We start from the raw sequence: 16,148 nt of genomic DNA, 5'->3' as shown, positions 1-16,148 counted from the left end.
TCAGAAATCTCTGTAACTGAGGGAACTGCCCGCTCAGGCCCCCCTCCTGTCCCTCTATTGGACAGGAGCTTTCTTTCTCTCAATAAATATATTCTGCTCATAAAAAAAAGAAATCTCTGTAAGTATTAGAATCAAAAACTGGCATATGTAATATAATTTGCAATCAGAAAAGATGATGTTTTGGTCTATTGATGCCCCTATAACAAATCTTTTTTAACTTGATTTGAAAATATGCCTAAAAGCCCAGAGCTACATTCCCCCTGGGAAGCCCTATGGATGCTGAAGAGAGTAAAGTCATGCTGCTTGCTGACAGGCAGACTTCACTTGGATGATCCCACGCTAGGATCTTCAGTGTCTTTTCCAACCTGGGGAGCTGCTACTCAGTCTTCTGGCAGTTAGCCCAAGTCTCCTGGCCTTGGGAAGTCCTCCTCAGCAAACCAGGGTGGTTGCCATGGTCACTGAACTGTGCTGTGTACCCGCTTCCCTCCCAGGGTAGGTTAGAAGCAGCTCAAAGAACTCTGCTGAGTTTTGGTGATCTTTGCTGAACTTTCCTCTCCTAAGCCCAACAATGGCTACATCAGTGAATGAATCTATGCATCAACTGTTTAGAATAAATAAAGAGCTAGACTGATGGATAAAATTTAAGCACTTATTTACAATTTATTCCCTTCCTTCTTCCAAGAAAGGACTGGAGGTAGCTCCCCATGTGAACGTTTATATCCATGTACGAGTAGTTGAAATAAAGCTAAATGAGGCAACACACTGCATAAGCCATAAAAAAACTAATATTAATCCTCACCTCTGAAAATTCTCCCTCAGGGATTAATTCAACAGAAAACTCAAACAAACAGAATTCACAAATGCATAATATTTGTTAGATATGGTAGAGGCTTGTATCTAATCTGGGGAAATATGCATATGAAACATCAAACCCAACTGTGAGATTTTATTAAGGAAATAATGGTCCATCAATAGGATGGGATGTTATGGAATCATTAAAAATGATTACGTATATTATATAACAGCATGTAAAGTGTTTACAATGTGACATGAAGTTAACAAATCAGATCACTCTATGATTGCAACTGAGCTAAATGTTATGTATCCACATCTATATGTGGACAATGAATATGAAGAGAAAATAAGGCATAAAAATACTTTTATTAAAATAGAGAATATTTAAAGTGCCTCATAACGCTATTCTAACACTGCTTTACAAGTTTATTTGTTTGGAAATGAACAGTTCAGAGTCTGTGCTGGGATTTCTCTGCCATAAGTGGAGTTCCTACTTGGTCAAGGGTGTTCCAAAGAAAAGGTTAGATTTTCTTCCCTAAAGTTACCAAAGCGCCTTCAAGCTCATCTGTGTTTAACCCTATTCTTCAGCTGTCCACATGGAGATGGACTAAGTACCCCAAGGGTAGGTTAGCTTTCTTCACTCTTAAATCTTGACGTAGACTCTAAACTCTAGAAATGTGTATTATTTTCTAAGTGATTAAAAAAAAAAAACCACAAATGAATCTATCAACTAACTACTTTTGGAATTCTACTCCTTTGCTACTGTCCCATTCTACCTTCTGTCTTCCTTGGTTCTTTGTGATATGTGTCTTGAATGCCAAAACCAGGTTCTCAATTGGTCCTACACTATCTAAGGTCTAAACATCCTGCAATCTTCCTAACATGTCTTGTTTTCACAGATTCTAGTCCTTCATGAGGTTTTGTTGTTGTTGTTGTTGTTGCCTTTTCTCTCTTTATCCATCAGGAAAGTCTTACTCAACAACCAAGACATGACTCAAGAAACAATCCTCTTAGAAATTCTTGACCCTCGTCAGACATTTTTATAGCTGCCTTTCTGCTGGGGAGTGATTTTGATCCACTCACACCAAGGATATGTGGTCATAACTAGGGCTGTGTTTTGTACCAGGACTGTGGAGATGGGGTGGACTGAGCACTTACTGACTCTGTTAAGGAGGAACCTGCATGTAACTGAACCTCCTGCAGTGCTCACAGAAGACCCTGCCACAAAAATTACCAGGGCCCGAACGGCAACACTACAGTGAATAGAGGGTGGGGCTCTAGTTCATTGTCATTTTCGCTGAGCTATTCTATGAAATTGTGATGTCCCCATGACCAGAACTTCTTCCACTTGAGATTTCCAGCTTTTACTACACCAGATCTTACCTGACAAAAATAACTCAATAGCTCTTAGAGGAAAAATAGACAAATAAATAAGTAAAAATACTGAATTAAAGAATATGTTTCAAATGCAAAATAGTTGTCTGATCATGCCACATCCTTTTTTATTATTAAACTGCGTGTAATGACTTCCAGAAGGACTCAGATCCTTCTTTTTTTTAACTGTTTAAAAACATTTATTTATTTATTTGGCATGAGTCTCACTATGCAGCTTGGAGCCTCCTCAGCCCTGGGATTACAGGCATGCACCACCATGCCTGGTTTCAGTGACTGGCAGGGCACGCTTGGGGTTCTGGGGCTGGGAGGGAATGTGGTACCGGGAATCCAACCTGGGTCCTTCCATTTCCCAGGCAGGCACTTAGACCACTGAGCTGTCTCCCCAGCCCAAGGACTCATATTCTTACTCTGTAAAATTCACCTTTGATTTTCCCCACCTCTGGTGAACATTTATAGCTTCATGCTACAAGCATAAGTAAATGTCCTTTTGCCAATGAAACAATATCTTGCATTGTTTTAAACCTAAATGCTAGTGCTGTTTAGAAGAATGTGCCATTGCCTGCAAAGAATATACTGAATTGAGGGAAAGCACAGAAATTAATCACATGCAGATAACTCATTTGCCACGTGTGAGTTCTATGAAGGTGATTTAAATCTTTCAGGGCTTTAGACTCGCAGTGTCTGCTTGTGCCCTGAATACGCTGGAAATAGGTGACAACTTTAACATAATCAACTACCCAATTACTCGAGCAGCAAAGAATGGGAGGGAGGAATTGCTGGTATCAACGCTCATATGCCAGTGTCAAGCGAGAGAAACAGTAATATAAACTAACAAAGTAAGTTGACAGCTCGAGGCTATGTACAATTCACACAATTACTTTTGCAAAGGAGAAGGCAGAGGAAATCACTACCCCAGCCCCGTGTGGCAGAAAATAAGGCTACCCCTGTCAGGCCATTGATGATGCAGTAGTAAGTGTCCCAAGTTCACTTCAACTTCTGTGGCTTCCATTTTCTTTATTCTTTATAACAGCCACTTTCTAGTTTCTCTTTAGTCTGGGTCCCCTCAACATTCTCTCCAAACCTAACAGCTTGAAATGTTTTAAATGTCACTAGTCTGAAGCATAGCTCTCCTTGTTTCTCTTTTTAAAATTTTCCCCAGGGCCCCACCTTCCCTCTCTTTACTCTTGTCTTTTCTTCAACTACTGGCCTGTTTATTGATTCTTCAAATCAATTTTTCATCAGTGTTACTGCCCAATCTTCCCCACCATACAAAGAAGCTTAATATTCATGCTACAAAGCCAAGCAGAAAATGAAAATGCTTGATTAAGACTAGTATAATCCCATCATCCAATTCAGATTTAAGGCTTCATATACTTTAAGGATGGAGATGTACTGATGCCTAAGAGGTAAAAAGAAGAGGTACGTTCTAAACTATATTGTAACTGACTCTTCACTTGAAAGTGAAATCATAACTGACCTGCCTTTATTAGTTTTTTCTGGCTCAATTATTTGTAAAATGTTTTAAGATGCAAAATGTTTCAAAATATGCTAGGTATGAATTTCATGTCTGTGACCATGATTACATCAAATATTTAATACCTCTGAGTCTCAATCTCAAAATTAAATTGGAAGTATCACAGTTCATTGGGATATTAGACGAACATTTTCTTGTTAAAATAAATGAGATGATGTAAGAGATTCAAGCTGTGTCTGTCCAATAGGTAGTATTGCATAGATGTTACATTTATTTTTTAAAAGGAACAAAACCCAAAAGAAACAATGGGCTTTTCTTTATAATGAAATAATTTAAGAGCCATCTTTCTAATGAGGATCTAGCTGACTATGAGGATGACCCCATTACTCTGACTTCTTTCTTTACAATTTAGAAAGCAAAGTAAAAGTAGATTGGTTTAAATTTCACAGAGGGTCCAACAGTACAGCAAACCTGAATTGCCTATAATGAGAGGATTTCTAAACACAGTATGTTAAAAAAAAAAAAAAACTGCTGCTGGGCACAGCTAAAGGAACCCAGAGCTGCTTCCCTAAACTGTGTTTCTCTAGCTGCCTTTGCATGTATAGAAGCATGAGAACCAAGCTGCCATCTCAGGCAGGCACATTCAGCCCTATTGTCAGGTCCTTCTCCAGTGACAGAAAGAAATACCGTTCTGTTATCTCTGTGGAGCTTGGTGCTCAGTCGCGAAGTGAGATCAGCCTCCACTTACCCACCCATGCCCTTGATGCCCTGTTTCCTGCAGCATAGCTTTGGCAGAGTAGCCCACAAACAGACAAGCCCATTCTTCAGCCTAACTCACCTTTTTCAGCTTCACCACGCCCTCTTGGGTTTCATAGTCTGTTGTGATTTCAAACAATTCCATACCATCTCCATCAACAATATTGTATGTGACCAAGCCATTTTCTCCAATGTCTGGGTCTTTAGCTTTCATTCTTCCTACTTCCTCCCCTGGGACAGCTCCTTCTGATACAGACATCTGGTATACGCCTGGAAGAAGACATCTACTTTTATTTTTCCTTTTATTTGGCAGCTGTAAGACTTCAAATTGCATTGAATCCCAATAAATTTCTCAAAGGGTTTGAAATTGAACTTTCTATTGATTGAAAATGTGAAAAAACAAAATGGATTGAAGGACAATCCCGGATGGCCCACTTGCCAAAAGAATGCATTCTATGAAGGAGGATGAAGCAACGTTGGGACCTTGGATGAAATGTTGGGGTCCCTTCCACAAGTGACAATTGAAAATAATGTCCAGTTGCATTTCTTAACAGAGAATGATGGAGACCAATCATATTGTCATACTGTCACATAGTTGATTCTTTTTTTCATGTCTGCAGCATGGTCCATGACATTAACTTCAAGAATTTATGGCAGTTCCAAAAAAAATAAAATAAAAAATAATGTATGGGGCCGGGGAGATGGCTCAGTGGAATAAGCGCTTCCCTGGCAAGCGCAAGGGCATGAGTTCAATCCCTGGTTCCGCCAAAAAAAAAAAAAAATTAAAAAAAAATAATTTATGGCATAGCCTAGTACCCAGGAAAGAAAATAATACCAAGCCAAACAAGATGGCTCCTTTATTTAAAAGCCTCAAAAAAAAAAAAAAAAAAACACTTCTGTCTATTTTTTAATCAAATGCAAAATTTGCCTTTCATAATCTTGTCTCTTCTATACTTAGTTTCCTTTTTATTCACCTCCTTCAACCCTAGTCCAAGCATGAAATCCTCAGGAAAGATTTTTTAAAGTTTATTTCTTCCACATTTGCACGAATGTAATATTTCTTGGGAACATGCTATGTAACTGATATCATCATAACCCCTACAAATTCAATAGTAAGCAAAACAGTCATGATTCTGTCAAGCAAACTAAACAGAAAACACAGGTATGTACATATTTTGATACCATTGCCATGACACTAAGACAGGAAACAAAAACATTGTAATGGGTAGGGGGAAATGAACGTGTGTGGTTATAAATACAGGTGGAAGATGATGTATGAGCGCGATTATGTAAATGGAATAGATGAACTGCATTGGTGGGTGTGAAAGTGAGTGAACAATTCCACGTATAGAGCAGGCAGCACATGAGTGAGTGTGCAGATGAACACATTGCATATATATTTAGGTGAGTGTGTTTATGGATGTGCATGAATATAAGCTAATTTGCATGCTTGCATTAATTACATGAGGGTGGAAACGAGTGAGAGATTCGTTTTGAACAAGATATCCAAAAGAGATCTCCTATCAAAACAGGTATTGAAGAAACTGAGCAGAACAAGCAGCTCTGAGCACATATCTAAGAAGAAACCTTTCCAGGTCCAGGCAGAGCAAATGGCAATGATCCAAGTGTGGGACCATCTCGGAAATATACAGAAGTAGGAAGAGGACAAGGGTGGCAAATGAGTCTTTTGCTCATAGAGAAAAGTGTAGAGGTAGGTTGGGGCTCATGTGTATTTTAAAAAATCATTCTAGAAGGTGAAGACTTCATGCTGTATTTAACTTTAGGAAGCCTCTGGGAAGTTTTCAGTTTGGGTGTGATATTTGACACTAACCAATTTGCATCTTCACATTTTAAAGATACTCTGCATGGGGAAAGACATATTAGCCAAGTCTTTGGTCCTGCTATTCACCTCTTTGAGTTTTAATCTCCTTTGGCACACACTTTATCAGTTACAGTAGCATATTTATAGGTTCAGTTTGGATTTATATTCAACTTAATCTCACATGCCTTTCATACTGGTGTGGTGGAGAAGTATGGAGGAGAAGATAATTTCAAATGTATAGGAAGGTTTTGAAAACTTACTATAAGATGATTTTCTCCAAATCTCATTCAAGTTTATGGCTGTGAGCCTCATACAGCTGGGGACAATTGTGATACACTTTTACTATATGACTGTCTGAGAAAGGTACTATTGGCTATGCACCAAGCCTGCTTGGCCTATTCATTCCAAATCATCTAACAGTTGCACAGTGTGAACAGGGCAACTCGTAGATCTTAGAATCTAGTGGTGGCCCTTAATCTTTCTGGGGATCCTGAACTTTGTTCTTGGAGAGGCAAAGTTTCTACTGTGCTACCCTCTGAGAATTGACAGTCCCCTACAAAACTGTTACCCTTTTGTAGATTGCTGTCTGTGGATTTCTTTGCATAATTATGGTATGTATCTCCCTGAGGCCATGATTCACTATGTCTCTTGTTCTCTCCTCTGCAAAAAGCACAATCATTCTGCGAATATGCTCACAGTCTCAGATGCAAAGGCCCTTTTCTAGTGGAAGTCCTCTAGTCCTAGTGACACGATATTACACCTTTGCATTTGCCTCTACATACTGGAGTAGATCTGTTTTCAAATTCTAACTTGACCATGTTCCTTTGGACACATTCCTTTAGCTACATTCCTCTGGATTTTATAGAACCCTGCTTTATCTTTAAAATGTAAATGTGGACTTTTGTAGAAATTTAGACTAGTGATTGGGTGTTAAATGACAACACAAGTATCTGCAATTAAAATTATGTATTTATGTAAATGTAGTTTTTCTTTCAATTTCCATAGCAATTCTAGACATTTTGTAGAACCCAGATAACATGTCTAACATGTGTTGACAACTTATGTCAGATGTCATAAGATTTTACACTAGTTTATTCTTAACAATAATCCTGTTAACTAGGTAGGGTGGAACACTTGACTTTGTAAAAAACAATTATGTTGATATTGGTTATCATATATGCTTTTTTATCAAGACAACTTTGCATGGGCCAGCCAGATAGTTCAGCGGACTAAAGCTCCTGCTTGGGCGGAGCACAGTGGCTGGGGTTCAATAACCAGTGTGCCGTGCTAGCCCCACCCCCAGGGTGTGCTGATATGGGGATTGAGACTGGGTGTAGTGGCAGGCATCTGTAATCCCAGTACTGTGGAGACTGAAAACAGGAGAATCACTATGAGCCCAACCTGTGTAGTGACACCCTGTAGACCCTGTAGAACCTGTACTAAATACATTTTTAAAAAAGACAACTTTGCAGAATTCTGCTTAAATTCTGACATTCTTAACTCTACACTGCAAAGAAAGGTACATGACTACAGAGGCTGGCTCTCGGGAAAGGTAGTACAGTCTGTGCCTGGTGTTCTAGAGGCTCTTACTGTCAGCCAGGCACAGAGACACCCACATGCACAGGAATCAATAGTACCTTGGAACTTCCTAGCCATGCAAGTAAAAATTCCCAGAAGTCTTCCATCCCTAGTGGAGCTGTCCCTAGCTGATGTCGTGAGAAAGACAGAAAATTTTGTATTCAAATTTTGTATTCACAGCAGAAATAAATAATTGTTACTTTGAAACACTCTTGAACAGTTTGTTACACAGCAAAAAATAACTGATTCTAGTACTGGTATATCCAGCTTAGTAACAAGAACAAAGAAAAGTTCATTAAGACTAGATCACACAGCTAGTATCTAATAAATCAAATACCTAACACAATCAATCTTCTATTCCCAGTGTCAGAACTTTTTATATCTTTTCTTCCACTATCTGCACTCCATGCCAGTTGTGTTATTATTGTCACCTTGCATTTTGCAAAAATGATGTCATGCCCTCTTAGTTTGGTAGATTTTTCTTTATGTAACACCGCATAAGGCAGGAACAGGTAAGAGAAACAGGTGCGCCGGCTGTGGCAGGCCTGAACAGTGCAAGCTCAGCCCACCTACTTACTCTGAGGAAACTTTGGTGGGTTGTCATTCACATCGGTCAGGGTGATCATCACTTTGGTTGTTCCTGAGAGCCCGCCCATGTGTCCGCCCATGTCCTTGGCCTGGATCACCACATGGTACTCCTCCTTGGCTTCCCTGTCCATGTTGGGGAGGGCTGTTCTGATGATACCTGGGCAGGGAACCAGAAGCATGACATGATCATTCACATAGAATACAGCACCGACATGCCTTGGATGCTAGGTAGGTAAAGATGAATAAAATATTTTAGATCCTTAAAAAGAGTCAACAACTGAGATCTCACCCCAGAAAGAATGGCTGACGTCAAGAAGTCAACCAATAACAAGTACTGGAGAGGCTGTGAGCAAAAAGGAACACTTCTGTACTGTTGATGGGAATGCAGACTGGTACAACCACTATAGAAATCAGTGTGGAGATTCCTTAAAAAGCTAGAATTGGAGATTTCACTCAAACCAGCTATTCCCCTCCTGGGCATCTTTCCACAAGCACTAAAAACCTCATACCACAGTGATGTATTTGTACCCATGTTTATAGCAACACAATTTGTTATAGCTAAATCCTGGAAACAACCCAGATGCCTATCAGCTAAAGAATGGATAAGGACGATGTGGTATTTTTACACAATGGAATATTATTCTGCTATAAAACAAGATAAATTTTAGTCTTTGGTCAGTAAATGGATGCAACTAGAGAATATACTCTTAAGTGAAATAAATCAGACCTGTATGTACAAACATCATATTGTCTCCTTAGTGTAAGAACCAGAAAGAGAAAAATGGAATCTGAAGGGTACAATAGATACTGGAAAAAAGGAATGAACTCATTCAAAATGAAAGAGTTACTGCATTGAGGAGAAGGACAAGAGAGGGAGTGGGGGAAAGGGATAAATCTATGTATATAAGCAGGATGCTTTCAACAACTGCACTGTGCACTCCTGCTGGTTATGTAAAGAAGCAGTTAGTGCTTCAATTTGTTTCATCTCCTTTTTTCAATTGTTTATACTTTTTCTCTTCTTAATTTCTCATACATTTCTTTCTTTTCTTTCTTTCTTCTTCCAATTTTACACGCCTATATCTGGTAATATGAATAGCTGATTGGAGGACAACTCTGCATTACAACAAATACTGTGAAATTCATATTACTTTGGTAAGTAAAAATTTGTATCAGTTGAATTTTTTTCTGTTTTAATTCCAATTTGTACTCTCTTTAAAAATAAGAATAAATACAGATGAATCAAAAAAAAAGAAAATTTCAATATGATGAAAATAACCCCAACCAACCATTCCTGAATCATCCTTGTTTTATTGAAGCAAGTCATAAAATTACCTACAGAGCATTAATTTTATTTCTCTATACATGCTAGTAATAACCTCAGGTATACAAACCCTGAAAATTCAAATATCTGAATGACCACTGTGTGGATATCTGTGAGTAAAATCATGTTTCTGACCTCAAGCTTACTCTTTTGGAAATCTATTTCCACATGCAATTATTACAAACATTTTTATACTCTATATTATGTTTAAACTAATGGGCACACATTTCATTGAACACATTAAAAATTAATATTAATTTATGACAAAGTGAACCAAATGAGTCCGAATTATGCACAATGCTTATGGAAATATTTACTGTCTAAAATAACCTGTCACTGACAACAGTAGTCAATTAGTAATTGAATTCTTTGTGATTGCTGAGTACTGAAACATGCTTTTCATGAAATCTGGGCTCGCTTCAATCTGCAGGGGATTTGTGGCAGCTCTTCTTCTCTGTAGTTAAGGTAACATTTGTACTAGAAATACAAAAACAATCCTGAGGAAAGCTTAATAGTCCCTGATGTTGGTATGTTTCTGTGCAGCATCCTAGAACTCACTGGCCTTCATTTTCCATATTTACTGAATGATTTTATAGAATCAAATTGGTAGTTATTAGCCATGAATTCTTGAGACAAAGAAGGGTCAAGGGTTTTCTCCTTAGCACCTCAAAAGTCTGAAGTGCATATTTTCCTTGATTAACCTGGAAAGGACAATGACAAAGGTCTTTGATATAATCATAGGAAGTAACTCTATAAATCATGCCCTGAAATAAGGTAAATACAAACAAATGAATATTTAAGTAAGTGGAAATTGCATTAAGTAAAAAAGCAACTTATCCAATTGGTAAGCTAAGTCTATATATACATACACACATGCTATAAATTCTAATGATATTAAATGAAGACTATTTGTCCTCATCTTTCAAAAATATGAATCATGCGTGTGTGGGGAGATCCCTAAGAAAATATCACGAATGAGTAGTTTCACAGAATTTTAGTCTTAATTCTAGAGAGTTAAATTTGTTATAAATTATGGGAAACATATCGGGGTTTTGATTTTGTTTGTGCATTTATGCACTTCTTTCAGTTTACTCTTTGTTTTCCATAAGAAATGTACCAAGCCTCCTCTACATACAATGATATCTACTGAGAATCTATGAGCACAGCAAAGAGAGTGGGGTGGCTACATTGTAAATCAACAGCCATATAACCATGCACCCCGCAACTCCCAATCTTGAAGAGTGATCTTCAAAGCATAATCTGACAGCTGTCTGCATTTATACCTGGCTCCAATTTCTATGGGCTCTTAATTTGGATCTACAGCTCAATACCTTTCTGACAATAACATTAAATTTATTCACATTGTGGAATATGGGCAGAAACAATACTAAATGTTTCACTGTGTGCTAATGATCCACCAGGACATGCAGAAGACTAATGCTTCATATTAATCTACTTAGGTGGTCTTCTTTGTTCCCTTTCTATTTATTTGAGGGAACTGAGATTTAAGTAGGTTTAGTGAGCAGGCATGGACTCTAATTCACAATCTGTCCTGAATCACAGGGGTGGCGGCACTGCACAGTACCTGTCTGTGCTTCCACTGAAAAGTAAGGCTGTCCTTCGAGGATGCTGTACACTAACTTGGCGCTGTTCCCGTAGGTGGGGTCATCTGCATCAGAAGCTGTCACCTGGATCACCGATGTTCCTTAGAAGGAAAATAAATTAATTAGTATCATGCCTTTGACACTTCGCATTACATTACTGTTCATAAAGTTTCCTTATAAAATTAAATCCAGAAGAAAGCCCCACAATTATTCAACATGCTCTCATTTTCCTAGGGCTGAATTTCAAAACAATCTTCTTTTCTTCTTTCTTTTGCTCTTTGATTTTCCTTTTTCATTCTCAGAGTTTAAAACTAAAATTTCTATATTCATAGTGCATCCTGGTATGCTTAACAATTTAAATGATGATATGAACATCATTGCCAAATATTCTGAGACCCATGCAATTGAAATGGTGAGTTTATCACACAATTAAATAAAAATCTTCCCAAAGAGTATAATAAATGATAATTAATGATGTATTACTTTTCAAGAAAGGACAGAGTACAATCCTCCATCTGTAGCATAGCAATAAACATATCATTTTATTGTTGCTTTGCATGCCATAAAATTGTTGCTAATACTATGCTTTAATTAATTTATGGCTATAAATATTGTACAGAATGTTGTTCCCTCCTGGTGTGAAAATTGCATTTTCCCACCTTTAACAAGCTTGGTATGCACGAAACAGGAACCACAAGTTGATACCTGGTGAGACCTAAGGCAGGCTTTTGTGGTTCAGCATTTCAGGAAACCAGGGAATTGTAGAAATCTGAGATTCGGATTATTTTCTCTTTAAAAGTCCCTTCTGTGTCTTGTGAGTCACAGCTCAGAAGTACGGAACTCGGAATGTTGGTTTTCAGAGTGAGGGAAGAGAGTTAAAAGGAGGGACTGGGCAATTATACAGTTTCACTGTTCCTGGCATTATTTGGGGGCACACTCTTTGTATACTGCCAACATTATTGTTTTATTAATTGCTTAGTGTTATGTTTGCCAGTATTCTCTCCTCCTTGGTATTTCATATCTACTTATGTGGGGCAAATTTGGTGTGCCAGGTATGACATTATACAATTTCTTTCACAATGATGTTTATTTCCAGAGTCAGCAATCTAAAGGCAATCAGACAAACAATGATATCCAAGTTCTTCTGTGAAATTTTCAGCAGAAAGGCAAGACAGCCCACTCACAGAGCTTCGAACTACTCTTTATAGGGATGTCAGCAACTTTTTTGCGATGTGCAAGCAAATCTCACGTCTTCAAATAGGTCTTGTGCAATTTACTATTTCATACAAATGACCCTTTCTGAGCTCCTAGCACAGGTCAAGCAGCATGCTAGCCAAAGGAGACTTACAAAGGAGAATGCCATTGTGGCACGCTATGGAAATCACTATTGCACTTAATTTACTTCTGGAACTCTAAATGCTTTACAAATCTTTGTATTTCACATGTATTTTAACAATCATCATAGCATACGTTATTCTCTTTTTGTAGGTAACAAAATGAAAATGTAGAAAGGTACAAGAAGACATCTGGGCCCACAAGGCTGGTTAAGTGTACAGCAATGAGTTACTCCTGGTCCTGTCTGACAATAAAGCCTGCATTATACTTCCCTGTACCATAATAGAGAGCCTGGGCACTGTCCCCCAGCACCAAAACCCGCCAGAGAGGAGAACAATAACAGTTCCCATTGAATACCCTTTATGATGCCTGGCTTTCCCAGCCTGACACCCCATGCCAGTGTTCAGTTCCTGACCCTACTATGCCCTATTCATACAGATTGATTTGGTGTTTGTCGTCTCTCATTAGAATCTGTGTATGTCTAGAAAGTAAAAGACTAGCCAGCAAAAGGAGGAAGAAAGGTGAGAGACAATGTGGTCTGACTTTCACAACATGTGAGAACTCAAGGAAGACACCATCATCTGCCACAGGGGCTCTACCTGCTGAGGGGACGGATTTAGGCTTCCAAGATCCCAGTCAGCTTTCTCGAGCAGGCTTGTCATAAGCAGTACTTGGTTTTCTTATTTGTAGAATGTTTGATTTTTCTCTGATGAGCCTTAAATTCATTTGAGCTCATCTGATCATATTAACTGCCTGCTCACTGGGCCAGGCAGATGTCTTGCAATGAGCCATACTCTTCAAAGACAACCATGCATTCTATCATCTCAGACAGAAGCTTTTGCCTAAACAAGGGGAGTAGTTACAGAAACCCTTCAAAAACATACTCTCACAACGTGATGTGTCTTCCAGTACATTGAAAATTCATATCTACCTCAGAATCAATGGATGATGGCATAGTGTTATGGCCCAGAGCACATTGTGGATTACTTAAAAGCAAAAATCACCCTGGATAAATTAGAAAACCTATTTCTGGCTTGAGTTTCCCATCTGTAAAATATGGCCTATTAGACCTACCTCATTAAAAAGATTAATCACAGCAAAATTAAATAATGTTGTGTGTGTAAGTCACCAATTAGCACAATGTCTACATGTAGCAAATATCACTGTTGCTCTTACTTACTGAACATCAGTATGTGCTATGAGCAGATGCATGTTATCACTAATCCTACAAAGCCAGGGACTGTTATTCTAATTACACAGCAAAGGAAACAAAGGTTAAGAGAATAGCTCTCACTCATTCTAAGTTACACAGCTAATAATACAAAGGGCAGGGTTTCCTGGACCCAATCAAATTATTTCTTTTTCTTTACTCTGGTTCTTATGGATAAATTCAGACTTAAAAACCTTGAGCCCATTTAAACATTTGAAGTTTCATCCCTTTAAGTGAACATTCTTTGTTGTTATGTTGGCCTTGAGGACAGAGCCTAAGTTCTACTTCCTGATTTGAGAAGACACGGCAGTCAAACCCTGGAGCCAGACTGGAAATGGAGCAGACCCTCCCTCTTACGCACCCACATTGGACCTTTCAGGCACGTTGGCATAATAGATCTCATGTAGAAACTCTGGTGGGTTGTCGTTAATGTCCTGGACCTTAACGATGAAGGAGGAAGCTGGCTCCAGGGGTCGGTTCGTTTCCCTGTCCACTGCTTGGGCCATCAGCGTATACTGAGCCTTCTCCTCTCGGTCCAATGTCTTGGTGGCATGAATGTTCCCTGATTTGTCATCAATCACAAAAATGGTTCCAGCTCCTTCACCTGAGAGAATATATTTAATCTTCCCATCACCAGTGTCAAGATCGGAATGAAGCTAGGAAAAGAGAAATCAAGATTTGTGATTTCAGCTGGTAGGCAGTAGAGGAATATAGACACACTTACACACTTGCATGATGATTGTTACATTACACACACACACACACACACACACAAACCTTAATATTTTGAGAAAAGCATACATATTTTTTAAAACTATACATGATTTTTGCACTGAGTCTTGCTTTCAGTTCTGTCATCCACTCCTCCATTCGGCTGCTCCGAAGACACCATTGTTAAGCTTGTTGTGACCCATCTAAGAAATATATAGTCTAGGCAGAGTGCACAGAGCACCTCTCCACCGAGCCATATACATTCTAATTTTTACATATCAAAGGGCCTCAAAGCACACATCAGTTCTCACTTTGCCATTTCTCTAACAGCAAATTCAGGTGCCCCTTCAGTATTACACGCACACAGATCTGCCTCACCTGGAGAGTGGTATTATTTCTTTTGGCAGCCCTCTCCAAAGGAAACCTAGGCTCTTCCCAGACTTTGTTAACTCCAAATAATTCACCTTATTACACCTTGCCAGGATTCCAGAAATGCAGCACACAGGGTCTGAAGATCTGGGGGTGTGCTCTTCAAGGAAAGAGGGTCCTTGGTAACCACAGGGACAGGTGGGTGGGATGGCCTGCTAGACACGCACCCACACCGTAGGAAGAACCTTAAATATCCTTGTTCTTTTCCCCATCTTGACAATGCCTAAAGACAAGATAACACTTCTCTAAAGACATACTTTTCAGGCTCTGGAAATCATACCATCTCTTTTCTACCAATCCTAAGCCATTTTGATTTGATTCTGTTCTGCATTTTGAAACACAGAATGCCCCTAAAGACATTGCATAATTTTCCTGCAGAAGTGAACTGCTCACTCTCCTCTGTTATACAATTTCAAATTCTGCAGCTGTCATATTAATCTGAATTCCTTGGCCCACATTATCCCCTTTGTGGAAAAGACAAGCATGACTTTCACTGTTCTCATAACTTTCTAGGGTAACCAAGTGAAATAAGTGCACAATTTTACATGCTACATAAGAAAAGTCACTTAAACTACATAGTTTTATCCAAATAACAATTAAAGTAATAAAAATAATGATTACTATTAAGTCAATTAATATTACTATATTATTATTGTAATTTCAATTATTACTAAGACTCAAGGCTAGCAAGCTTACTCTGAGTCACTAAGCAAGACTGGATACACTATTTTAAAATTCTTGCATTATTACAATTTCCTAAATGATATCTAATTGATTTGCAATGTTTCAGGAAAGATAAATATTTCAGCTTAGAGGGATATATGTATGTGTTAGTTATAATTATTATTTATATACACCATAGGTTTTCTTGGGGGGAGCACTTTCAGATCTTGTCATTTATAACAAGACACTTTTCCTGAAATTCTGACTGACACATTTCCTAAGAATAAGGTCATTTTGAGTGAGATATGAAGTTATCTGATGGCCTATAATTGACGGGCAGAATTACTTCTGTCTTCATAAAGACTTTCTCGTGCAACCATTATGGAAATCAGTATGGAGACTCCTTAGAAAAGTTGGTCTGGAAATCCCCTTTAAACCAGCTATTCCTCTACTGGGAATTTTTCCAG

General features: G+C 38.5%; 1 protein-coding gene across 3 annotated transcripts in view; it reads right to left on the bottom strand.

The window, feature by feature from the left end:
• The window catches only part of Cdh11 (cadherin 11), a 166,774-nt gene that overhangs the window by 36,791 nt on the left and 113,835 nt on the right, over nucleotides 1-16,148 (bottom strand). For all 3 annotated transcript variants that reach the window (XM_004625917.2, XM_023709266.1, XM_023709265.1), the window contains 4 exons: nucleotides 14,240-14,534; nucleotides 11,315-11,434; nucleotides 8,398-8,565; nucleotides 4,503-4,690 (listed from right to left, as the gene is read on the bottom strand). In XM_004625917.2, coding sequence (XP_004625974.1) covers nucleotides 4,503-4,690; nucleotides 8,398-8,565; nucleotides 11,315-11,434; nucleotides 14,240-14,534 — 771 coding nt within the window. The remainder of the gene's footprint in view (nucleotides 1-4,502; nucleotides 4,691-8,397; nucleotides 8,566-11,314; nucleotides 11,435-14,239; nucleotides 14,535-16,148) is intronic.

This window comes from Octodon degus, unplaced genomic scaffold, assembly GCF_000260255.1.
Source record: "Octodon degus isolate 3935 unplaced genomic scaffold, OctDeg1.0 scaffold00011, whole genome shotgun sequence".
NCBI lineage: Eukaryota > Metazoa > Chordata > Mammalia > Rodentia > Octodontidae > Octodon > Octodon degus.
Note: the sequence above shows the minus strand (reverse complement) of the source record. Positions and strands in the feature narration are given on the sequence as shown.